Source organism: Lepisosteus oculatus, chromosome 3 (assembly GCF_040954835.1).
Source record: "Lepisosteus oculatus isolate fLepOcu1 chromosome 3, fLepOcu1.hap2, whole genome shotgun sequence".
Classification (NCBI taxonomy): Eukaryota; Metazoa; Chordata; class Actinopteri; order Semionotiformes; family Lepisosteidae; genus Lepisosteus; species Lepisosteus oculatus.
Window position 1 is genome coordinate 74,725,847 of NC_090698.1, and position 24,136 is coordinate 74,749,982.

Here is a 24,136-nt window from a genome sequence, read left to right on the forward strand (position 1 = left end):
TCAGTGTTGCCAAAGAATTTATAATTAACACAACATCTGCAGACATTTACAATTCAGACACATCATAATACATTTACAAACATATGGAGCATTATTGAGAGACAGGCTCACTGTTCCTCAGGCTGGGGTAGGAGATCACACACTGAATTATTATCATTGAGAGACAGGCTTATTGTCTGTTCCTCAGGCTGGGACAGGAGATCACACACTGTATTATTATTATTGAGAGACAGGCTCACTGTCTGTTCCTCAGGCTGGGACAGGAGGTCACACACTGTATTATTATTATTGAGAGACAGGCTCACTGTTCCTCAGGCTGGGACAGGAGATCACACACTGTATTATTATTATTGAGAGACAGGCTCACTGTTCCTCAGGCTGGGACAGGAGATCACACACTGTATTATTATTATTGAGAGACAGGCTCACTGTCTGTTCCTCAGGCTGGGACAGGAGATCACACACTGTATTATTATTATTGAGAGACAGGTTCACTGTCTGCTCCTCAGACTGGGACAGGAGATCACACACTGTATTATTATTATTGAGAGACAGGCTCACTGTCTGTTCCTCAGGCTGGGACAGGAGATCACACACTATATTATTATTATTGAGAGACAGGTTCACTGTCTGCTCCTCAGGCTGGGACAGGAGATCGCACACTGTATTATTATTATTGAGAGACAGGCTCACTGTCTGTTCCTCAGGCTGGGACAGGAGATCACACACTGTATTATTATTATTGAGAGACAGGCTCACTGTCTGTTCCTCAGGCTGGGACAGGAGATCACATACTGGGCTACCAGCTCAGATGAGTTCCCTCCTCCCTCTCCCAGTAGGATTGGGAGCTGTTGTGATTCTGGCATGTATGGGAATCTATCACACGCATCTTGCTTTCTGTGCACTACAGTAAGTGCTCACTGCCTCTCGGTCTGAATGTTAGCCCTGCACACTGCCTGTTGCTGTCCTGTGAGAGAGGGGCACACAGGGCCTGAACACCTCTGGACCTTTGCTCTCCAGGAACTGTACTTTGTGCTTGTGTATAATCTGGGCAGGCCACAGGAGCACCTGGCAGAGGGTCTTGCTCAGATGGGGGTGCTTCTCTGCCCTGCCACAGGGGGGCGTGCTGCTGCTGATCTCCCGAGCCGTCGTGACTGCGCTGTGTGCGTGCTGTAGCAGGGATGGGCATGCTGTGTCCAGCCCAGATGAATGTCCAGCGTGTTTAAAGAGAAATCAATAAAGGTGATTGAGAACGGAATGCTGCTGCAGGTCCTGGCAGGGTGTTGGGTGTAACCCATCCTCACTTTCTATTCTTGCTCTTTTCTGTGTGCTTGAATGTTGCGGCAGGTCGTGTGCCTACAGTGCTCCTAACATTTCCGAACATTTTCCAGAGTCATTTTCATGGCTTGTCAAAGTTGAAGATTTTCAGTTTAATGAAAAAGTTACACTTTGAATCCAACAGTAAGATAATGGTGTGTCTGTTGTTACCAGAACTCGTTTTATTCAAAATAAAACTGTTTTATTCAAAGTAAAACTTTTTCACGTCAGAAAGCGTTCTGATATGATGAAAACCTGAGCTCACTTCTGCTCTACGCGTTTCCCCCCAGCACCTCTGACGTCTGTCGGAATCGGCAGTAGAAGCTCTGATGTCAGAGTCAGATATCTGTAACCGAGACCGGGGATTAAGGTCGCTGAGATCATGCTGACTGCGAGGGTTCAGTAGAGTCCCGATGCCAGATTAAGCGCTCAGAGATAAACAAAGCGACAGAGCGACAGCCATGCAGAGACTCTGCCACCAGGGGGCGACAGTCCGGCTCCAGGCAGAGGAGAGCAGCTGGGCGCTGGGTGTTCACGCCCTGGTCGCTCGGACACGGAGACGTGTCTACACTGAGGATTAACCCAGAACAGATCGCTCTTGTCAGATTGTATTGGAGCAATTTACCTTTTAAACGAAACTTAGCTTTTGGAATCACAGATCCATTTTGTATTTACAATGTGTATCGGAAACAGGCGCACGGTGCTGGCTGGTTTGCGAGTCCCCTGGTGACGGTGCAGATCGTGTTTGCCGACAGAAGCCCCAGCCCGGCGCGCAGCTCCGCCCCTCAGCCCCACCTGCGGACGGTGAGCAGGAAACATGGCCGCGGCGGGGACGCGCTCGGAAAGCGGGTCCGCAGACTGACCTCTCGGCCCGGAGCTGCGGGACAGGCGGAGCTGCTGTTGCGCGCTGGCGCTGTAGCTCCGGACGGCAGGGGCTCGCCGACCGCCGCGGGTGAAGAAGCGCCGCCGTGAAGAAAACTCACAGCCGGCCCACGCACCGGACCGGACCGGTACCTCAGCCCGGAGACCTGGCCGGCGCCGCTCCAGCGGGGGATGAGCAGCAGGTGAGCGGGGCCGGGCTGTGTCGTGGGTGTCCGCGCTGTTCCCCAAAGAGTGACAGTCAGCTGACACGTAGCCGGGGAGCCCGAGAGGCGCAGAGCAGACGTGGAACCGAGAGGGGGAATCGTCACCTGTTCTGCGCCATTGTCTGGAGCCTCCTCTCCTGAGCCTGCGGGACTGCTGCTGATTCACGGGCTCTGTCACTCCGGCCGTGGCGCACACACACACACTGACAGGCAGAGAAACACAAACACACACACACACACTCTGACAGGCAGAGAAACACAAACACACACACACACACTCTGACAGGCAGAGAAACACACACTCTGACAGGCAGAGAAACACAAATACACACTCACTCTGCCAGGCACAGAAACACAAATACACACACACTCTGCCAGGCACAGAAACACAAACACACACACACACACACACACTCTGCCAGGCACAGAAACACAAATACACACACTGACGGGCACAGAAACACACAAATACACACACGGGCATGCAGAGAAACATATGCGCTGACAGGCACAGAAACACAAAAAGCACACTTCTACGCAGAGAAGCACTGAGATGGATATACACAATCACCACAACACACAGAGAAATACAGAAATGCATTGATACAGAGAACTACACACTCCCCTATAACTACACAAACACCAAGCCAGACACCCAGAAAGACAAGCACAACGTCATGCCCTGCACACAGAGCACAGGCGCTGATAGGTGTTCTAGCTGCAGTGTGTGATAACAGGGCTGTTTGTGTCTGGGTCAGTAATCCTGCTCAGGGAGATGATGAGTGATTCATCATGAGTGTTTAAGAAGATAATATCCCCTAGCCTCATCCTCCCAGCATCTCCATCTCTGTCTCTCTCCCTCTCTGAATCTGCTCTGTCTGCCAATTTTTTTAAATTCAAGTTCAGAGCTTTATTGGTGTGATCGATGAATTAGAGCTTTTCAAAGCAGATACGATCAACACAAAATCTACAGACATTTACAGTACCATCATATTACTGGATTTTTACAGACATCAGATTAAACATTATTGAGAAAGGCTCACTGTCTGTTCCCCAGGCTGGGACAGGTCACACACTGTATTATTATTATTGAGAGACAGTGACACTGTTCCTCAGACTGGGACAGGAGATCACACGCTGTATTATTATTGAGAGACAGGCTCACTGTCTGTTCCTCAGACTGGGACAAGAGATCACACACTGTATTATTATTATTGAGAGACAGGCTCACTGTCTGTTCCTCAGGCTGGGACAGGAGATCACACGCTGTATTATTATTGAGAGACAGGCTCACTGTCTGTTCCTCAGGCTGGGACAGGAGATCACACACTGTATTATTATTATTGAGAGACAGGCTCACTGTCTGTTTCTCAGGCTGGGACAGGAGATCACACACTGTATTATTATTATTATTGAGAGACAGGCTGACTGTTCCTTAGGCTGGGATAGGAGATCACACACTGTATTATTATTATTGAGAGACAGGCTCATTGTTCCTCAGGCTGGGGCAGGAGATCACACACTGTATTATTATTATTGAGAGACAGGCTCACTGTCTGTTCCTCAGGCTGGGACAGGAGATCACACACTGTATTATTATTGAGAGACAGGCTCACTGTTCCTCAGGCTGGGGCAGGAGATCACACACTGTATTATTATTATTGAGAGACAGGCTCACTGTCTGTTCCTCAGACTAGGACAGGAGATCACACACTGTATTATTATTATTGAGAGACAGGCTCACTGTCTGTTCCTCAGGCTGGGTCAGGTCACACACTATTATTATTATTATTATTATTATTATTATTATTATTATTGAGAGACGGGCTGGGACAGGAGATCACCCACTGGACTGCAGCTCTATTGAGTTTAATTTCCCAGTAGGATTGGGAGCTTTTCTGATTCTGAAAGGTGTGCTGATTCTGGGATTAGATTTGTAAATTTGGGGAAGAATGTTTCTCTAGTCCCAGAATATCTGTCACAGTGCAGTAGGAAGTCCTGCTGGCAGTGGGAGCACAGCCTGTCCTCTCTGGGCAGCCAGGTCTGCCTGTGTCGCCCAGTTTCTATGGCCAGGCTGTGGTCACTGAGCCTGTACTTTGTCAGGGTCTGTTTCTTTTTGCTGTTACTTGACCTGGTCAGATATTCAGCTACTGTGTATTGTCTGTTTAGGGTTCAGTAGTATTCCAGTTTGTGTTGTGTTTGTGTGTGTCCCAGTGGATGAGATCGTGTTGTGTGGTATGTGGTATGATTTTGATGGGTGTTGTTGTAGCTGTGCTGTCCTGAGGCTGGTTGGTGTCAGTGAGCTTCCGGACCAGCTGGCTGAGGGGCTCTTCTCTGGGCTCAGCAGGGCCTGGCTGTGGTAGGATCTCTGGTCACTGTTTTCCAGGTGTGACCGATATTTTGTTGTTCTCGTCTCCATATTGTTTAGCAATCGATATTGGCCTGTATATTGATTAGCAATGCGTATCGCAGGCTGCATTGTTAGGTGTTTTTATCTGCACTGGAGAAATTTTTACAGAACTCTGCGTGTCTCAGGGGATGTATGGGGTGTTTGCCCCCACAGAAACCCTGATGTAAAAGTATGAAAGACTCTTCAGCACACAGTACTATGCACAGTGTTACAGACTACAGATCAGAGCACACAGTGTACTGCAGTATTACAGACTGCAACACACAGTGTACTGCAGTATTACAGACTACAACACACAGTGTACTGCAGTATTACAGACTACAACATGCAGTGTACTGCAGTATTACAGACTACAACACACAGTGCACTGCAGTATTACAGACTACAGCACGCAGTGTACTGCAGTATTACAGACTACAGCACACAGTGTACTGCAGTATTACAGACTACAACACACAGTGTACTGCAGTATTACAGACTACAGCACACTGTACTGCAGTATTACAGACTACAACACACAGTGTACTGCAGTATTACAGACTACAACACACAGTGTACTGCAGTATTACAGACTACAGCACACAGTGTACTGCAGTATTACAGACTACAGCACACAGTGTACTGCAGTATTACAGACTACAACACACAGTGTACTGCAGTATTACAGACTACAGCACACAGTGTACTGCAGTATTACAGACTACAACACACAGTGTACTGCAGTATTACAGACTACAGCACACTGTACTGCAGTATTACAGACTACAACACACAGTGTACTGCAGTATTACAGACTACAACACACAGTGTACTGCAGTATTACAGACTACAGCACACAGTGTACTGCAGTATTACAGACTACAACACACAGTGTACTGCAGTATTACAGACTACAACACACAGTGTACTGCAGTATTGCAAACTCTACAGCACACAGTATTCTGCACAGTATTGTGGACTACAGTGTCACAGTATGACAGACTCTGATGTACAAGAGGCTGTGACATATTATGCATTGTGTAGTATGTTGTACTGTTTTGTACACCCCTGTGTTACACTGCTGATATTTAGTCATGCTGGTTTATTTTACATCATGGTTTGGCAATTCCTTTGTAATATGTCCTCCAAGAACACTTATTCGTATTGTGATGGAAATCTCATTTGTTTCACAAAAACACTTATTGATATTGTGATGGAAAGCTCATTTTATTGACTAGCTCTATCCTGTGTTCTGTGATCTGTAATATGTGGTCTGTGCTGTGCCATTTGTGTGTCTTAGTGTGTGGTTTATAACCGTCTCCTCTTGAACTTCGTACCTGTGGACAGGTGACAAGGGTGGGGTTGTTGGCAGACAGGCTGTCATGAGACTGGGAAGGTGTTGAAGTAAGACTGGCTCCAGGATTGTTGCGTGAGGAGTATTCTGTGCTCTCAACCCACTCTCACGGGATATAATGCACTTCACTGCACAATCTGTAAGTGCTGCTGTAGATGAGGGAAAGCAGACTCCGAGCTCTCGTGTCCAGGCAGGGTCAAAAATACAGAGGCTCAGGCTGCACTGCACACTCTGCTGATGTCCGTGTCACACAGGTGCGACTGTCAGTCGCTGGAGCTGCTAGTCTCTGTGTCCTGGATATGATTAAATGGGATTTGCATGTCTCAAACTGTGCTTGTTGCGTTGCACTTACTATCTTTGCAGTGAAATGTCAGACAATAAAGTAACTGTTCTTCCAGCACTGAGTGTTATGCAATATATCAGTGCTCAACAGGAGGACTGTAGTATTACCAGCAGTGTTTTATTTCTACAGCGGCTTTTCATAAGTGTCACAAGGCAATTCACATTGTATTTTAAAGCAACAGAAATCTAATTACAAAAGGATTATGATGTCATACTAATTTAATTTAATATGGCAGATGAGATGGAAGTCCAATTAAAGCAATAATTGTTTCGTGGACGTTTTAAAATCTTCAAAGATGAGTGCTTTCTGAGGTATGTGCCGTCCGATTATGCTCTCCACTCTTCATTGTCCTATTATTCCCCTCCAGGGGGGACTGCATAGATCAGTGTCCAGTTATACAGCTGCAGAGTTTGAGGGTGTGTGTGTGTGTACTGGAGTCTCTCCTGCCTGTAGAGCAGTGAGTGTGTGTTTGTACTGGAGTCTCTCCTGATTGTGCGGTGTTGTCTTCTAGAGCAGTGAGTGTGTTTGCACTGGAGTCTCTCCTGCTTATAGAGCAGTGAGAGGGTGTGTCTACTGGAGTCTCTCCTGCTATTGCACTGTTGTATTATCGAGCAGTAAGAAGCATTTGTACAAAAGTCGCTCTTCACAGCAGCAGCTGCTCCGGTGCTCTATGGCTCCAGGCAGAATTCCGCCCATTCCAAGAGTTCCTCCCATTCCCTGAGGTGGTGGAATGCCGACACTCTGAGTGCTCAGCCCAGCCCCAGGGCCCTACAGTGAGCAGCTCTGGAGAGGACACAACTCCCTGTCTATCTGTAAAAGTGCATTCTTCTTCTCTAAATTTCTCCAGTTCCAATAGCTTTATTATTATCATCTTTATTATATGTTATATTATTAATAATAATACAGTGTGTGATCTCCTGTCCCAGCCTGAGGAACAGACAGTGAGCCTGTCTCTCAATAATAATAATACAGTGTGTGATCTCCTGTCCCAGCCTGAGGAACAGACAGTGAGCCTGTCTCTCAATAATAATAATACAGTGTGTGATCTCCTGTCCCAGCCTGAGGAACAGACAGTGAGCCTGTCTCTCAATAATAATACAGCGTGTGATCTCCTGTCCCAGCCTGAGGAACAGACAGTGAGCCTGTCTCTCAATGATAATAATACAGTGTGTGATCTCCTGTCCCAGCCTGAGGAACAGTGAGCCTGTCTCTCTATAATAATAATATAGTGTGTGATCTCCTGTCTCTGCCTGAAGAACAGACAGTGAGCCTGTCTCTCAATAATAATAATACAGTGTGTGATCTCCTGTCCCAGCCTGAGGAACAGTGAGCTTGTCTCTCAATAATGATATAGTTGTTCTGCTGTTAGCTGCTGCTTTGGCAGTGCTGTCCTTCACCGTGTGCTGTATTTGATGCCAGTAGACTCTCTGAGTCTGAGCTCTGTGTCCTGCGTCTCTCTTGCAGGGGTCTCTGTGCCCAGTGATGTCTGGCTCTGCTCTCGTCCCCGAGGCCCTGGACTCTCTGTCTGCCAGCTCTCTGTTCTCGGGGGAGGCTGATGGGGAGGCGGAGGAGGGGGGCGCGTGCTCAGACAGTGACCTGGAAGTGAACCCCTATGATGGCCTGCCGTTCTCCTCACGGTACTACCAGCTGCTGGAGGGGCGGCGCCAGCTGCCTGTGTGGGCAATGAAGTACAGCCTGCTGGAGAGCCTGGAGAGCAGCAGCATGGTCATCGTGTCTGGGGAGAGCGGCACTGGGAAGAGCACTCAGGTCTGGCTTCTCCTGTGCCGCCATGCACCCCACTGCACCCCAATGCACCTCCACTGCACTCCACTGCACTCCACTGCACCTCCACTGCACCTCCACTGCATCCCACTGCACCTCCACTGCATCCCACTGCACCTCCACTGCACCTCCACTGCACCTCCACTGCATCCCACTGCACCTCCACTGCACCCCCACTGCACCCCCACTGCACCTCCACTGCATCCCACTGCACCTCCACTGCACCCCACTGCACCTCCACTGCACCCCCACTGCACCTCCACTGCACCTCCGCTGCACCTCCACTGCACCCCACTGCACCTCCACTGCATCCCACTGCACCTCCACTGCACCCCACTGCACCTCCACTGCACCTCCACTGCATCCCACTGCACCACCACTGCACCTCCACTGCACCTCCACTGCATCCCACTGCACCCCCACTGCACCCCCACTGCACCTCCACTGCATCCCACTGCATCCCACTGCACCTCCACTGCACCCCCACTGCACCTCCACTGCACCCCCACTGCACCTCCACTGCATCCCACTGCACCTCCACTGCACCTCCACTGCACCTCCGTTGCATCCCACTGCACCTCCACTGCACCTCCACTGCACCTCCACTGCACCTCCACTGCATCCCACTGCATCCCACTGCACCTCCACTGCACCTCCACTGCATCCCACTGCACTCCACTGTACCTCTAGTGTACCCCATTGTGTCTCCACCGCACTCTGCTGTACCCCCACTGCACTCCACTGTACCCCACTATTCCCCATCCCATCTGCCTCTGTTGTCCTGCTCTTCTTGCTCTGTCCTGGGGTACACCGCGTGCTGGAAACACTGCGGGCTGAGAGTGCACACTGGTCGCAGCACTGCGGCCCACAAGCTCTTTCTGAACATGACTGAGACTCGAGCGCACAGTCGGGCCACACAGCCTGGCCTGAAGACCACAGAGCTGTGAAACTGCAGCACCCCATGGCCAGGCCTGTACTGTACTGTGGGTGCTCCTGCTCTCCTCAGTGTGAGGCTGGCGGGGGGGCGGCCCTGTGACCCTCTCCCTCTGTCTCCAGGTCCCTCAGTGGTGTGCGGAGTACGCCCTCTCCCTGCAGTTCTCTGGAGGAGTGGTGGCCGTGACGCAGCCACACAGCCTGGCCGCCATGAGCCTGGCGCTGAGAGTGGCCGATGAGATGGACCTGAATCTGGGGCTGGAGGTGGGATACAGGGTGCCGTATGAGGAATGCTGCACGCCGGACAGCATGCTCAGGTACAGAGTCGGTGAGGCTGCGCTGTGCCGGGGTACAGAGTCGGTGAGGCTGCGCTGTGCCGGGGTACAGAGCCGGTGAGGCTGCGCTGTGCCGGGGTACAGGGTCGGTGAGGCTGCGCTGTGCCGGGGTACAGGGTCGGTGAGGCTGCGCTGTGCCGGGGTACAGCGCCGGTGAGGCTGCGCTGTGCCGGGGTACAGAGCCGGTGAGGCTGCGCTGTGCCGGGGTACAGAGCCGGTGAGGCTGCGCTGTGCCGGGGTACAGGGTCGGTGAGGCTGCGCTGTGCCGGGGTACAGTCGGTGAGGCTGCGCTGTGCCGGGGTACAGTCGGTGAGGCTGCGCTGTGCCGGGGTACAGGGTCGGTGAGGCTGCGCTGTGCCGGGGTACAGTCGGTGAGGCTGCGCTGTGCCGGGGTACAGTCGGTGAGGCTGCGCTGTGCCGGGGTACAGTCGGTGAGGCTGCGCTGTGCCGGGGTACAGGGTCGGTGAGGCTGCGCTGTGCCGGGGTACAGTCGGTGAGGCTGCGCTGTGCCGGGGTACAGAGCCGGTGAGGCTGCGCTGTGCCGGGGTACAGGGTCGGTGAGGCTGCGCTGTGCCGGGGTACAGTCGGTGAGGCTGCGCTGTGCCGGGGTACAGTCGGTGAGGCTGCGCTGTGCCGGGGTACAGGGTCGGTGAGGCTGCGCTGTGCCGGGGTACAGTCGGTGAGGCTGCGCTGTGCCGGGGTACAGTCGGTGAGGCTGCGCTGTGCCGGGGTACAGGGTCGGTGAGGCTGCGCTGTGCCGGGGTACAGGGTCGGTGAGGCTGCGCTGTGCCGGGGTACAGGGTCGGTGAGGCTGCGCTGTGCCGGGGTACAGTCGGTGAGGCTGCGCTGTGCCGGGGTACAGTCGGTGAGGCTGCGCTGTGCCGGGGTACAGTCGGTGAGGCTGCGCTGTGCCGGGGTACAGTCGGTGAGGCTGCGCTGTGCCGGGGTACAGTCGGTGAGGCTGCGCTGTGCCGGGGTACAGTCGGTGAGGCTGCGCTGTGCCGGGGTACAGGGTCGGTGAGGCTGCGCTGTGCCGGGGTACAGTCGGTGAGGCTGCGCTGTGCCGGGGTACAGTCGGTGAGGCTGCGCTGTGCCGGGGTACAGGGTCGGTGAGGCTGCGCTGTGCCGGGGTACAGTCGGTGAGGCTGCGCTGTGCCGGGGTACAGTCGGTGAGGCTGCGCTGTGCCGGGGTACAGGGTCGGTGAGGCTGCGCTGTGCCGGGGTACAGGGTCGGTGAGGCTGCGCTGTGCCGGGGTACAGGGTCGGTGAGGCTGCGCTGTGCCGGGGTACAGAGCCGGTGAGGCTGCGCTGTGCCGGGGTACAGAGTCGGTGAGGCGGCGCTGTGCCGGGGTACAGAGTCGGTGAGGCTGCGCTGTGCCGGGGTACAGAGTCGGTGAGGCTGCGCTGTGCCGGGGTACAGAGTCGGTGAGGCTGCGCTGTGCCGGGGTACAGCGCCGGTGAGGCTGCGCTGTGCCGGGGTACAGCGCCGGTGACGCTCCGGGAACCCCCCTGTGTCCGCAGGTTCGTCAGTGACTCGGTGCTGCTCGGGGAGATGATGTCGGACCCCCTGCTGCACCAGTACGGGGTGGTGGTGCTGGACGAGGTGCAGGAGCGCTCCGTGGCCAGCGACGCCCTGCTGGGGCTGCTGCGCGACGTGTGCGCCCAGCGCACCGAGCTGCGCGTGGTGCTGCTCGCCTCGGCCCTGCTGGCCCCCCGGCTCTCCGCCTTCCTGGGCGAGGGCGTCCCGCTCATCTCTGTGCCCCCGCGCGCCCCCCCTGTTGCCGTGGAGACGCTGTACCGGGACCCGCAGGGCAGGGACCGCCCCGCCGCTGCCTGTCACATGGTGCTGGACGTCCACCGCAAGGGAGAGCCGGGAGACGTCCTGGTGTTCCTGCCGAGCCCAGAGGTACCAGACCCCATTCTGCTCTTATCTCTGACCCTGCGTGGCCCTCGGGCTGTGAGGAGGGCGTGAGAGAGGCGGTGTGGGCTGGGTTCGCAGCCCAGGCTGGGGAAGAACATATTTGTGTCAGGAGGCTGAAGGCATGATGTCTGCCATCCCTTTAAGAGCCCCTTAAACACTTCCTGTCCGCCGGGCCTGTCGGAGAAGGGCAGGGGCCCATAGTGAGGAAGACAGCAGGTCTCGCTGGGTTAGTTCCCTGCTGGTGTTCGTCTGGGCTCTGCTAGTGCTCTGGACTGTGTTTCACTGTCATTGCACAGCCCCAGTGCCTGGCCTTGACTCCTGCATCCGTCTTCTCTAATTCTTCTGTGTGTCAGGGTAGGACGTTCCCTTCAGTCCCGGGCTGTGTGTGTTTGCTCTTCTCTGGCCACAAAAGTGCTCTGGGCGGGGCTGGGAGGCAGACTCTGGGCGGCACTTTGTGGGATACTGTGGGGGATACACTGCTCTAGAGAGAGGGGATTGTGGGGGCGTCGCTGGTCTGGAGAGAGGGGATTGTGGGGCGTTGCTGGTCTGGAGAGAGGGGATTGTGGGGGCGTCGCTGGTCTGGAGAGAGGGGATTGTGGGGCGTCACTGGTCTGGAGAGAGGGGATTGTGGGGGCGTCGTGTGATCCCGCGCTGTGTGATGTGACTCTCTCCGCCCTCAGGAGATCTTGGAGTGCAGCGCGCTGATCCGCACAGAGGCTGTGGCCCTGTCGCCCCAGCTGGGGGAGGTGTGCGCTGTGCCACTGCACATGGGGCTGGGCCAGGGGGCGCAGCGTGTGTACGAGGGCGAGGGCGGGCGGCGCCGCGTGGTGCTCACAGACACGCTGGGCGAGGCCTCCTTCTCCCTCGGCAACATCCGCTACGTCGTGGACACTGGCGTCGCCCTCAAGACTGTGAGTCTGTCCCTCAGTTCCCTTCGCTGTGTCCCTCTGTCTCTCTGCGTCTCGGACTCTGTCTCGCTGTGTATCAGTGTGTCTCTCTGTCTCTCTGTGTGTCTCTGACTCTGTCTCGCTGTGTATCAGTGTGTCTCTCTGTCTCTCTGTGTGTCTCTGACTCTGTCTCGCTGTGTATCAGTGTGTCTCTCTGTCTCTCTGTGTGTGTCTCTCTCTGTCTTTATCACTGTGTCTCTGACTCTGTCTCTGTGTGTATCAGTGTGTCTCTGTCTCTCTGTCTTTATCTCTGTGCGATCAGTGTATTCCAGTGTTATACTACGTTTATATTGTACTGCATCAGTGTTGTACCACATTAACATTTGCTGTAATTTACTAAGCTTGTGTTGGGCTTTTCCCAGGACTATGTGCTCCTAACACGCTTGTGTTAGCTTTCACTCTGCTGTTCACTGAGCACTTAGCGTGCTGAGCCACAGCACACTTTCCTAGGCAAGGCTTACAGTGACACAAAACCCTTATCTCACCTGCCCAGATTTGCATATTTCATCCACCTCAGGAAGAGCTACATGTCTAATTTACATACTCCACTCTGAGGCAGGGACAGCGAGTGGGCTGAGTGCGGGGCTGGAGCTCTGAGAGACCAGGGACAGTGAGTGGGCTCAGTGTGGGAGTGGAGCTGTTGCCAGTGGAAGCCGAGAGAAAGGGTTTCAGAGATCTGCGAAAAGCAAACCCGAAGAACTCCAGCACACCTGGGCCCTCCTCTCCCTTGGCCAGAGCAGAGAGACTGCAGACGTCACCTACAGGGGCTTGTCCAGTGTCCAGTGTCCAGTGTCCAGTGTCCAGTGTCCAGTGTCCAGTGTCCAGTGTCCAGTGTCCAGTGTCCAGTGTCCAGCACACTGGGGGCCAGGCACTGAGGAAGGGCTCCCCACTGGCCTTGGGTGCAAAAGAGAGGAAATCCAGGCATAACACAACTATCGACCTATGCAAAGCAGGTGGTAGGGCTGACGGGAAGTGTCTGTGCGTTGGGTGGATTAAAATTCCCCAAGGAAATGTTAAACCTTTTCCTCAGGTTCTGCAGGTAGATTGTGTGGCCTGTTTTGTTTTTCCTTTTCATCCTTTTTCCTGGGGCCAGTGCGTCTGCGGGTTTTCTGTGTCTGTTCCAAGCAGCAGCACCTGGAGAGCTGGGAGATTCTGCTGCTCCCGTTAGGTTACTAACGATCTGATAAGCTCGTTAGGAGCCGAGGTTCAGTGAAGACCTGCAGACGCAGGCTCTCCAGCCCTGCTCTAGGCTCGTGCTCCCCTGAGTCAGGGTGCTCTGCTCCTCTGCCATAGGTTTATAATCCACGAATCAGAGCCGACTCCCAGGTCCTCCGGCCAATCAGCAGGAGCCAGGCAGAGCTGCGCAGGCAGCGAGTGAGCAGCAGCCCAGGTAAGGGCAGCACTGCCGGTCACCGAGCACACATGTACGTCCATCTTCCTGGAGGCATGACAAACTGTTCCTTCAGGATCTTCCTGGAATTGAAGGTGTTTTGCTTGGCTGTGCTGTCAGTTGATGGTGCAGCAGATGTAGAGGGGAGTTTGGGATTGTATCTGCTCTCTCCAGCAAAGGGAGGGCTTCCTCACCAGGGCTGCCTGCAAGGCTCAGGGCTGCTTACAGTGTCTCTGTCTGCAGGGCTCAGGGCTGCTCTCAGTGCCTGCAGGGCTCAGGGCTGCTCTCAGTGTCTCTGCCTGCAGGGCTCAGGGCTGCTCTCAGTGTCTCTGCCTGCAGGGCTCAGGGCTGCTCTCAGTGTCTCTGCCTGCAGGGCTCAGGGCTGCTCTCAGTGCCTGCAGGGCTCAGGGCTGCTCTCAGTGTCTCTGCCTGCAGGGCTCAGGGCTGCTCTCAGTGCCTGCAGGGCTCAGGGCTGCTCTCAGTGCCTGCAGGGCTCAGGGCTGCTCTCAGTGCCTGCAGGGCTCAGGGCTGCTCTCAGTGCCTGCAGGGCTCAGGGCTGCTCTCAGTGCCTCTGCCTGCAGGGCTCAGGCTGTCCTGAGGGAGTCATGAAGGAGCCTGGGGGAGGTGGAGGCAGTCTGTGCTGCTGTGTTCCAGGCTGAGGCTGACGTTGCTCTGCTCTCTCCCCGTGTCTGGGTCTGTCCCAGGGCTGTGTTTCCGGCTCTACGCCCCGGCCCAGTACGAAGTGATGCCGGAGTGGCGCTGCCCAGGAGTCTGGGAGGAGAACCTGAGCCACCTGGTGCTGCTCCTGAAGAGGCTGGACATCGCGGACATGGGGCAGTGCCAGTTCCTGGACCGGCCAGGTGAGAGAGCACAGGGCTGTCCTGCGGCGCCCCGCTGTCGGAGCTGGGGTGGGGGGGCTGTCCTGCGGCGCCCCGCTGTCCGAGCTGGGGTGGGGTGCGCTGTCCGAGCTGGGGTGGGGTGCGCTGTCCTGCGGCGCCCCGCTGTCCGAGCTGGGGTGGGGTGCGCTGTCCGAGCTGGGGTGGGGGGGCTGTCCTGCGGCGCCCCGCTGTCCGAGCTGGGGTGGGGTGCGCTGTCCGAGCTGGGGTGGGGTGCGCTGTCCTGCGGCGCCCCGCTGTCCGAGCTGGGGTGGTCCGGGCCGTGCTGTCGGCACCGCCGTGTGACGCCAGGGTCGTGACCCCGTGTGCCCGCAGCCCCGGAGGCCCTGATGCAGGCGCTGGAGGACCTGGACTACCTGGCAGCGCTGGATGACGACGGGAACCTGTCGGAAGTGGGCATCATCATGTCGGAGTTCCCCCTGGACCCCCAGCTGGCCAAGGCGCTGATCGCCGCCTGTGAGTTCGACTGCGTCAGCGAGCTGCTCACCATCGCCGCCATGCTGACAGGTACCGCGCCGCGCCCGTGCCCCGCCTGCCCCAGCTTGCCCAGCCCTCCTGCCCCCCGCCGTGTCTGACCGGTCGCCGTGCCTCTCCACAGCGCCCCCCTGCTTCCTGACGCCCCCTGCCCACAGCGAGGAGGCAGCTGCCACTCACCGGCGACCCCTGCTGCACCCCGATGGAGATCACCTGACCCTCGTCAACGTCTACAACGCCTACAAGCAGCGTGAGTCCCTGGAGCAGCCTCCTGATCAGCGTGTGTGTGTGTGTGTGACCCTGTGTGTGTGTCTGTCTATGTCTGTGTCTGTGTGTGTGTGAGACCCTGTGTTTGGCCCAGCATGTGTCCGTGTGTCCGTGTGTCCGTGTGTCCGTGTGTCCGTGTGTCCGTGTGTCCGTGTGTGTGTGTGAGACCCTGTGTGTGGCCCAGCATGTGTCTGTGTGTTGTGTGTATGAGTGAGGGTGTTGTGTACTGACCCAGCGTGTGTGTGTGTTGTGTGTATGAGTGAGGGTGTTGTGTACTGACCCAGCGTGTGTGTGTGTTGTGTGTATGAGTGAGGGTGTTGTGTACTGACCCAGCGTGTGTGTGTGTGTGTTGTGTGTATGAGTGAGGGTGTTGTGTACTGACCCAGCGTGTGTGTGTGTGTGTTGTGTGTATGAGTGAGGGTGTTGTGTACTGACCCAGCGTGTGTGTGTGTGTGTTGTGTGTATGAGTGAGGGTGTTGTGTACTGACCCAGCGTGTGTGTGTTGTTCCCCAGACGGCGAGGATGAGGGCTGGTGTGTGAAGAACTTCCTGAGCCCCTCGGCTCTGCGTCTGGCCGATGTGATCCGCGGAGAGCTGCTGGACATCATGAACCGGATCGAGCTGCCTGTGTCGCCGCCCGCCTTCGGCTCCCAGGACAACGCCAGCAACATCAAGAGGGCGCTCATCTCCGGGTTCTTCCTCAAGGTGGCGCTCTGCACACAAGCACACCCAACACACCCACCTCTCTCCCTCCCATTTGCATTACTTTCACTTCAGACTCAGAGCTTTATCAGCATGGCTGATCAAAACAGTCTTGTCAAAGCAATTCCAACAAAATTATTTTTTATTATTATTATTATTATTATTATTATTATTATTATTATTATTGAGAGACAGGCTGACTGTTCCTCAGGCTGGGGCAGGAGATCACACACTGTATTATTATTATTGAGAGACAGGCTCACTGTCTGTTCCTCAGGCTGGGACAGGAGATCACACACTGTATTATTATTATTGAGAGACAGGCTGACTGTTCCTCAGGCTGGGACAGGAGATCACACACTGTATTATTATTATTGAGAGACAGGCTCACTGTCTGTTCCTCAGGCTGGGACAGGAGATCACACACTGTATTATTATTATTGAGAGACAGGCTCACTGTCTGTTCCTCAGGCTGGGACAGGAGATCACACACTGTATTATTATTATTGAGAGACAGGCTGACTGTTCCTCAGGCTGGGACAGGAGATCACACACTGTATTATTATTATTGAGAGACAGGCTCACTGTCTGTTCCTCAGGCTGGGACAGGAGATCACACACTGTATTATTATTATTGAGAGACAGGCTCACTGTCTGTTCCTCAGGCTGGGGCAGGAGATCACACACTGTATTATTATTATTGAAAGACAGGCTCACTGTCTGTTCCTCAGGCTGGGACAGGAGATCACACTCTGTATTATTATTATTGAGAGACGGGCTCACTGTCTGTTCCTCAGGCTGGGACAGGAGATCACACACTGTATTATTATTAAGAGATAGGCTCACTGTCTGTTCCTCAGGCTGGGACAGGAGATCACACACTGTATTATTATTATTGAGAGACAGGCTCACTGTCTGTTCCTCAGGCTGGGACAGGAGATCTCACACTGTATTATTATAATTGAGAGACAGGCTCACTGTCTGTTCCTCAGGCTGGGACAGGAGATCACACACTGTATTATTATTATTGAGAGACAGGCTCACTGTCTGTTCCTCAGGCTGGGACAGGAGATCTCACACTGTATTATTATTATTGAGAGACAGGCTCACTGTCTGTTCCTCAGGCTGGGACAGGAGATCACACACTGTATTATTATTATTGAGAGACAGGCTTACTGTCTGTTCCTCAGGCTGGGACAGGAGATCACACACTGTATTATTATTATTGAGAGACAGGCTCACTGTCTGTTCCTCAGGCAGGGACAGGAGATCTCACACTCCCTCCGTCTCAGCCTCTGCCTCTCGCAGGCTTCCCCTCTGTCTCAGGTGGCCCGGGATGGTGTGGGGAGTGTGGTGTTGAGCTCAGTGTGTGCAGCGGTGCCAAAGCTGTCCCTCTCTCTGCCCTCTGTCTCAGGTGGCCCGGGACGTGGACGGCTCTGGGAACTACCTTCTCCTCACGCATCGGCACGTGGCACACCTGCACCCGTTCTCGGGGTACCTGTCGCGACGCCCGTTGCCTCGGCCACCCAGCTGGGTGCTGTACCACGAGTTCACCATCTCCCAGAACAACTGCATCCGCACCGTGTCGGAGATCCAGCCAGAGATGTGAGTCCGGCCTCGAGCCCCCTCCTCCAGTCACAGAGGGCAACCGAGCGCCTCCCTGTGCACTCAGCAGTGTTAGTTGGCGGGAAAGGTGCTGGGAAGTTGGGCCACTGGGGTAGAGAGAACAGCCCCTTGTCAAGGTCTGTGCTGGGTTAGGTTATCTCTCCTCTCTCTCCAGGCTGGTGGACTGTACTCTGATCTCTCCCCTCTCTCTCCAGGCTGGTGGGGTGTACTCTGATCTCTCCCCTCTCTCTCCAGGCTGGTGGGGTGTACTCTGATCTCTCTCCTCTCTCCGGTCTGGTGGGGTGTACTCTGATCTCTCTCCTCTCTCCGGTCTGGTGGAGTGTACTCTGATCTCTCTCCTCTCTGATCTCTCTCCTCTCTCTCCAGGCTGGTGGAGTGTACTCTGATCTCTCTCCAGGCTGGTGGGGTGTACTCTGATCTCTCTCCTCTCTCTCCAGGCTGGTGGGGTGTACTCTGATCTCTCTCCTCTCTCTCCAGGCTGGTGAAGTGTACTCTGATCTCTCTCTCTCCTCTTTCTCCAGGCTGGTGGAGTGTACTCTGATCTCTCTCCTCTCTCTCTGGGCTGGTGGAGTGTACTCTGGTCTCTCTCCTCTCTCTCCAGGCTGGTGGACTGTACTCTGATCTCTCTCCTCTCTCTCCAGGCTGGTGGAGTGTACTCTGATCTCTCTCCTCTCTCTCCAGGCTGGTGGACTGTACTCTGATCTCTCTCCTCTCTCTCCAGGCTGGTGGGGTGTACTCTGATCTCTCTCCTCTCTCTCCGGGCTGGTGGACTGTACTCTGATCTCTCCTCCCTCTCTCTCCGGGCTGGTGGACTGTACTCTGATCTCTCCTCCCTCTCTCTCCGGGCTGGTGGAGTGTACTCTGATCTCTCTCCTCTCTCTCCGGGCTGGTGGGGTGTACTCTGATCTCTGTCCTCTCTCTCCAGGCTGGTGGGGTGTACTCTGATCTCTCTCCTCTCTCTCCAGGCTGGTGGGGTGTACTCTGATCTCTCTCTCTCCTCTTTCTCCAGGCTGGTGGGGTGTACTCTGATCTCTCTCTCCTCTTTCTCCAGGCTGGTGGGGTGTACTCTGATCTCTCTCCTCTCTCTCCAGGCTGGTGGGGTGTACTCTGATCTCTCTCTCTCCTCTTTCTCCAGGCTGGTGGGGTGTACTCTGATCTCTCTCTCTCCTCTTTCTCCAGGCTGGTGGGGTGTACTCTGATCTCTCTCCTCTCTCTCCAGGCTGGTGGGGTGTACTCTGATCTCTCTCTCTCCTCTTTCTCCAGGCTGGTGGGGTGTACTCTGATCTCTCTCCTCTCTCTCCAGGCTGGTGGGGTGTACTCTGATCTCTCTCTCTCCTCTTTCTCCAGGCTGGTGGGGTGTACTCTGATCTCTCTCTCTCCTCTTTCTCCAGGCTGGTGGGGTGTACTCTGATCTCTCTCCTCTCTCTCCAGGCTGGTGGACTGTACTCTGATCTCTCTCCTCTCTCTCTGGGCTGGTGGAGTGTACTCTGGTCTCTCTCCTCTCTCTCCAGGCTGGTGGACTGTACTCTGATCTCTCTCCTCTCTCTCCAGGCTGGTGGAGTGTACTCTGATCTCTCTCTCCTCTCTCTCCAGGCTGGTGGAACTCGCTCCGCAGTATTACCTGGGCAACCTGCCGGCCAGCGAGGGCAGAGACCTGCTGATGGAGCTGCGGCAGAGGCTGACCCCCCCGCAGGAGCTGCTAGAAGGGGAGGGGGAGGGGGGCGGACAGGTGGAGGAGAAGCAGGCGACCGGTCCGCCTGGCGAGACGCGGAACCAGAGCAGGACTGAGCTGTGTGCGCTGCAGTGAGCCCCAGGGGTCTGTGCTGGGTTTGCGCTGGGTCTCGGTGAAGAGACCTGTGGACCGTGAGCTGCTGAGGTCCGGCTCTGTGCACCAGGTCTGAAGATCGGCTTGCAAGCCCAGCCTGGCCTCTGCTCGGCTCGGCTCAGCCCTGACAGCAGCACCCCCTGCAGGGCATCGCGTGTTACTGCCACCCAGCTGGGGCGGTGTGTGAGGCTGACTCAGCACAAGCGAGGGCCCCGCTTGTCTCCTGAGAGACAGGGGCACTGGACACACAGGGGCGCTGGGCCGCCAGTGGGCTGGAGTTCGAGCCGCTCACAGGCTCGTTGTATGAGCAGCACCAGTCTGCCCAGTCCTGCTGGTCCTGCTGGGTCTGCGCCAAGGGGTCTGCTCCGAACCCTGGTCTCTGGGCAGCGGGGTGACAGGGCGCAGGAAATTACACCAGTTTTACAGAACAGACACTTTATACAGATGACATCCCTTTCCTTTGTTTGAACAGCTGCGAGCTTCTTTATTTCTGTCTCTCGGACTTCAGAAAGAGTGCTGAAGGGTGACGGTCATCACGCGGGGCGCTTGTATGTATTTATCTGTGGTTTGTTGTAACGAGCCGCCCGTGGCTGGCCGGAGCTCGCGAGGCAGGGCTCATCGAGCTGCTGTGTGCAGGGCTGGTTTTCTCTGCCTGTGTGTTGTGGGGGCCAGAGAGAGCCTGGGAATAAACATGGTGACGGGCTCGAAGAGTGAGGCCATCTTTGTTTTCAGTGGACAGGTGCTCACCGTTAGTTCTGCTTCCTGTGGCACACAGGCAGATGGAAGGCCAGGGCGCTGAATTTCGGCTCAGCCTCCTTCCTTTGCCTTGGTGTTTCTGGAGTTACTGTAGTCCTTCCCGATCTGTACCTGTGACTGTCTCCCAGACTTGCCAAGCAGTTGGTCTGTGACTTTGTTTTCCAGATTAAACTGATTTGACACTGTCCCGATGGGTGGTTGGTGTCTGACATACGGCCAGTTAAGGGGTCCTACGCTCTGCCACACTGAGCGCAGGCCAAGGGGCATCAATCCCTGAGGATCGGGACCTGGCTTTGCTGGCCTCCAGTTGAAGATAAAGGGAACAGGAGGCGCTTCTTTACACAAAGGGTTGTGGGTGTGTGGAACAAGCAGTTCAGCTGATTAGCCTCTCTTCTTTCAAGAAACGGATGAGAGACATTAATTGGCTACTAACAGTCATGCAGAAGGTGCAGCTGAGAGGTCAAGGTGAGCCTTGCTTGTGTGCTGCACTGTGCTGTGAGGAGGGAAAAGGAGGCAGGGGAGAGCACACTGTATCAGCTCGGGATCCGGGCAGGGTCAAACCGTAGCTCTGGCCCCAGTATTCCAGGCAAGCGGCGCTGAGACAGCACTCGTCCGGCAGTTCCTTGTCCTGTGGGCTTGGGAAACAGGGGTTTTCTGGGCCTCGGGCAGTTCCTGGAGAGGAATGCTAATTCAGTGTACACCATGGTGTGCTTCATCGTCGCTGTGCGTGTTCTTTGTAAACCATGAAAGAGGAAAATGAGTCATCAAGTGGTTTTACAAATGCTAGGAGAGTTTGGTTAGAATTTTTTTAATTTACCCTCCTGCTATTTTGAGCCGGCCGTGAGAGGAGTGTGAAAATCAGAATAGCTGCCAGCTGCCCTGCGGGAGCGCTTGAGCTCTCGAGCCAGAGAGCAGTTTCAGTTCCTGCCGCCCACAGAGCCGCGGCCGTGCTCGGTGCCCCTCTGCCCGCGGCGGTGGGGGTGCCAGGGCAGCTCTGTTGACAGAAGCCGGGTCCCGGGAGCGCCTGTGTGTCGAGGCGCCCCTGTGTGTTGCACAAGCAGACTCTGTGCCACCTGGGGTCGACCGGTGTCGGGGGACCGGAGTCGGGCTGTAGGGGTGTCGGGGGACCGGAGTCGGGCTGTAGGGGTGTCGGGGGACCGGAGTCGGGCTATAGGGGTGTCGGGGGACCGGTGTCGGGCTGTAGGGGTGTCGGGGGACAGGTGTCGGGCTGTAGGGGTGTCGGGGGACCGGAGTCGGGCTGTAGGGGTGTCGGGGGACAGGTGTCGGGCTGTAGGGGTGTCGGGGGACAGGTGTCGGGCTGTAGGGGTGTCGGGGGGCCAGAAGTAGGCTGACAGGGTGTTGGAGGCAGCAGGTGCCGCACAGCCTGGGTGCCCACAGCGCGAGAGCATGGAAGAGACTCACCTGCCCATTTCGGCAAATTCAGACAAACACTTATTATCCCCCGCGCTCGTGAAAGCCCCGTCTGACACTTGCCTGCTCATGAGGTGAGGGAGTCAAAGGGCTCCTGATTGCCTGAAGTCCTGTGCTCTGGATGGCTGAGTATCTCACCTGGCCGCTTCTTGAAAGAAACCAGGGTAGTGGATTCAACAGCAGGGCTGGGCAGCTTGGTCCACACCCCCACCACTCTTTGGTTAAAGAAGTCTCCCCCCCCCCGTGTGGAGTGAAGAGTGAGTGTACTCCTGCACCAGAGCCCGTGGGGAGTGAAGAGTGAGCGCACTCCTGTGCACTCCTGCAGCAGAGCCCGTGGGGAGTGAAGAGTGAAGAGTGAGCGCACTCCTGTGCACTCCTGCAGCAGAGCCCGTGGGGATTGAAGAGTGAAGAGTGAGCACACTCCTGTGCACTCCTGCAGCAGAGCCCCTGGGGAGTGAAGAGTGAAGAGTGAGCGCACTCCTGCAGGTGGAGTGCAGGTCAGCCTCACTCTGGGAGAGGAGGGGCTGGGCTGGACTGAGTGGATCTGGGTGACCAGAGCAGCTCGGCACCGCAGACCCAGGGCCCAGGCCCGCTCACGTCGGGCTGCCTGGATCCACACTGATGGACGATACCACTGCACCTCCTGCACTCATCACACGCTTGAGGGGCAGTACTTGAACTACTGACTCATGCAAATGTTATACAGAACAGTACACATTAGGCAAAGGACATGTAAAGACAGAGGTGTCACAGTCGCTGACCTCACCTGCTCTAGACCTGGAGCTCCAATCTGCTCTCGCTGGCCCCTCCCTGAGCCAGGAGAGACGCCTGAGAGACTGAGGGACAAGCCTGCAGCTGCTGCCTGTGGACAGACAGAGGGGGGAGGAGGGTATGGTGAGTGTCCACATGTCCAGAATCACATCCTTCACAAGGAAGAGAAAACCGCAAAGATGCATCCTCTCCCTCTGTTACACAGGACTTGCATAAATCCGACTGCATCAAAACCTCCTGTGGGTCCCACAAACATTAAAAACTGAAGCTAAACCCTGGTGACCCTGCAATCTGCTCTCTTGACTCCCAGACACAGCTAAAGAGAAGGGATTTTACTAAATGTGCTCACGCAATGAGCGGGTTATGTAAAGGCTTGTGGAATCGAACCCTTCTGTAGCCTGAGCACAAAGTGTAGGAGTCACATCTCAGAACCTGGAAGATAAACGACAGACACCAAAGCAGCAAATACACGATGAGGAAGAGACTGGAAAAGGAAAGGTTTCTCTTGGAGTGGTACTGGCGAACATCTTTAGCTGGATAGATCCAGTCAGATCTGCCCCATCATCCCTGTCGAACTGCGTGAGGCTCCGGCGTCACTCTGGGGAGGCCAGACTCAAAGGGCCACTCTGTCCTTCTGAGCCCCACCCTAGACTGTGTCTTGCCCCCACATCAGACGCCACCCCTGTGTCGGCCTCCACCCGGGCTCAAGACCGCCCCTGTGTCAAACTCCGCCCCCAGACTGAGCCCCTTGCCTCTTCAGACCCGCCCATGCCAACCACACCCCTGGCTCAGCCCCACCCCTAGACTAGACCCCGCCCCCAGTGAAAACTCGCCCCCACATCTAGCCCTGCTCCCTCAGGCATTTAGAATGAATTTGATGAAACAGGGGCACAAGTTTAGTAGAAGTTTAATTAATTGCTTAATCCTTTAAAATGGAATTTAGAATAATATTAGTGGATTTTTCTCAGGATTGAGAAACTGCTGTGGCGGTGACCCCGGAGGTCAACAGAGGTCAGGCCAGCAGTCTGGGGAAACACAGGGACCTGCCAGAATCTTCATATGAGCAACACCGCCTTCCTCTGAAACCAGCTCACAGCAGCTCTGTCAGCACGTGTGTCCTCAGCAGTCACAGGATGACTCTGGCTGCACTCAGATAGATAATAATCGAATAATCTGCACAACAGCCAGACCGGGCCTGAGGTCCGCAGATGACGGTCAGGCTTCACTGGGCTCTCGACACCCGTCAGTACTTTCACCCATTCAGCTTGGGTTGTGCTCAGATGTCTGGGGCTTGCGAAAATACCGCTCCCTGTCCTGGAGTTAGCAGGTTTCATGTGAGTGAGTGGCTGCTCTGATAGTGATACTGATATTGCTGCCCTGGAGCCAGTCCAGACAAGAGCAAGCAATGTAGGACATCCTGTGGCCTGAGGGAATGTCCTACACTGATTGGCTGAAGGAACTGAACCTTTTCAGTTCGGAGCAGAGAAGACCGGGAGGGGGACCTGATACAAGTATTCAAGCACTCAAAGGCACTGAAAAATTCAACCCAGCAGCTTTCTTCTAAAAAAATAGTGAAACGCAAACCAGAGGACA

General features: G+C 55.3%; 1 protein-coding gene across 1 annotated transcript; it reads left to right on the top strand.

Moving 5' to 3' along the window:
- The first annotated feature begins 1,766 nt into the window (after nucleotides 1–1,766).
- On the top strand, nucleotides 1,767–20,526 carry LOC102682288 (ATP-dependent RNA helicase DQX1-like). Its single transcript, XM_069187574.1, has 12 exons — nucleotides 1,767–2,381; nucleotides 7,953–8,255; nucleotides 9,327–9,520; nucleotides 11,060–11,444; nucleotides 12,140–12,370; nucleotides 13,700–13,796; nucleotides 14,501–14,656; nucleotides 15,008–15,199; nucleotides 15,291–15,416; nucleotides 15,947–16,137; nucleotides 17,549–17,739; nucleotides 19,354–20,526. Exons 2-12 carry the CDS (start codon nucleotides 7,971–7,973, stop codon nucleotides 19,565–19,567), a joined length of 2,262 nt encoding a protein of 753 aa, XP_069043675.1. The 5' UTR covers nucleotides 1,767–2,381; nucleotides 7,953–7,970; the 3' UTR covers nucleotides 19,568–20,526.
- Nucleotides 20,527–24,136: the final 3,610 nt, after the last annotated feature.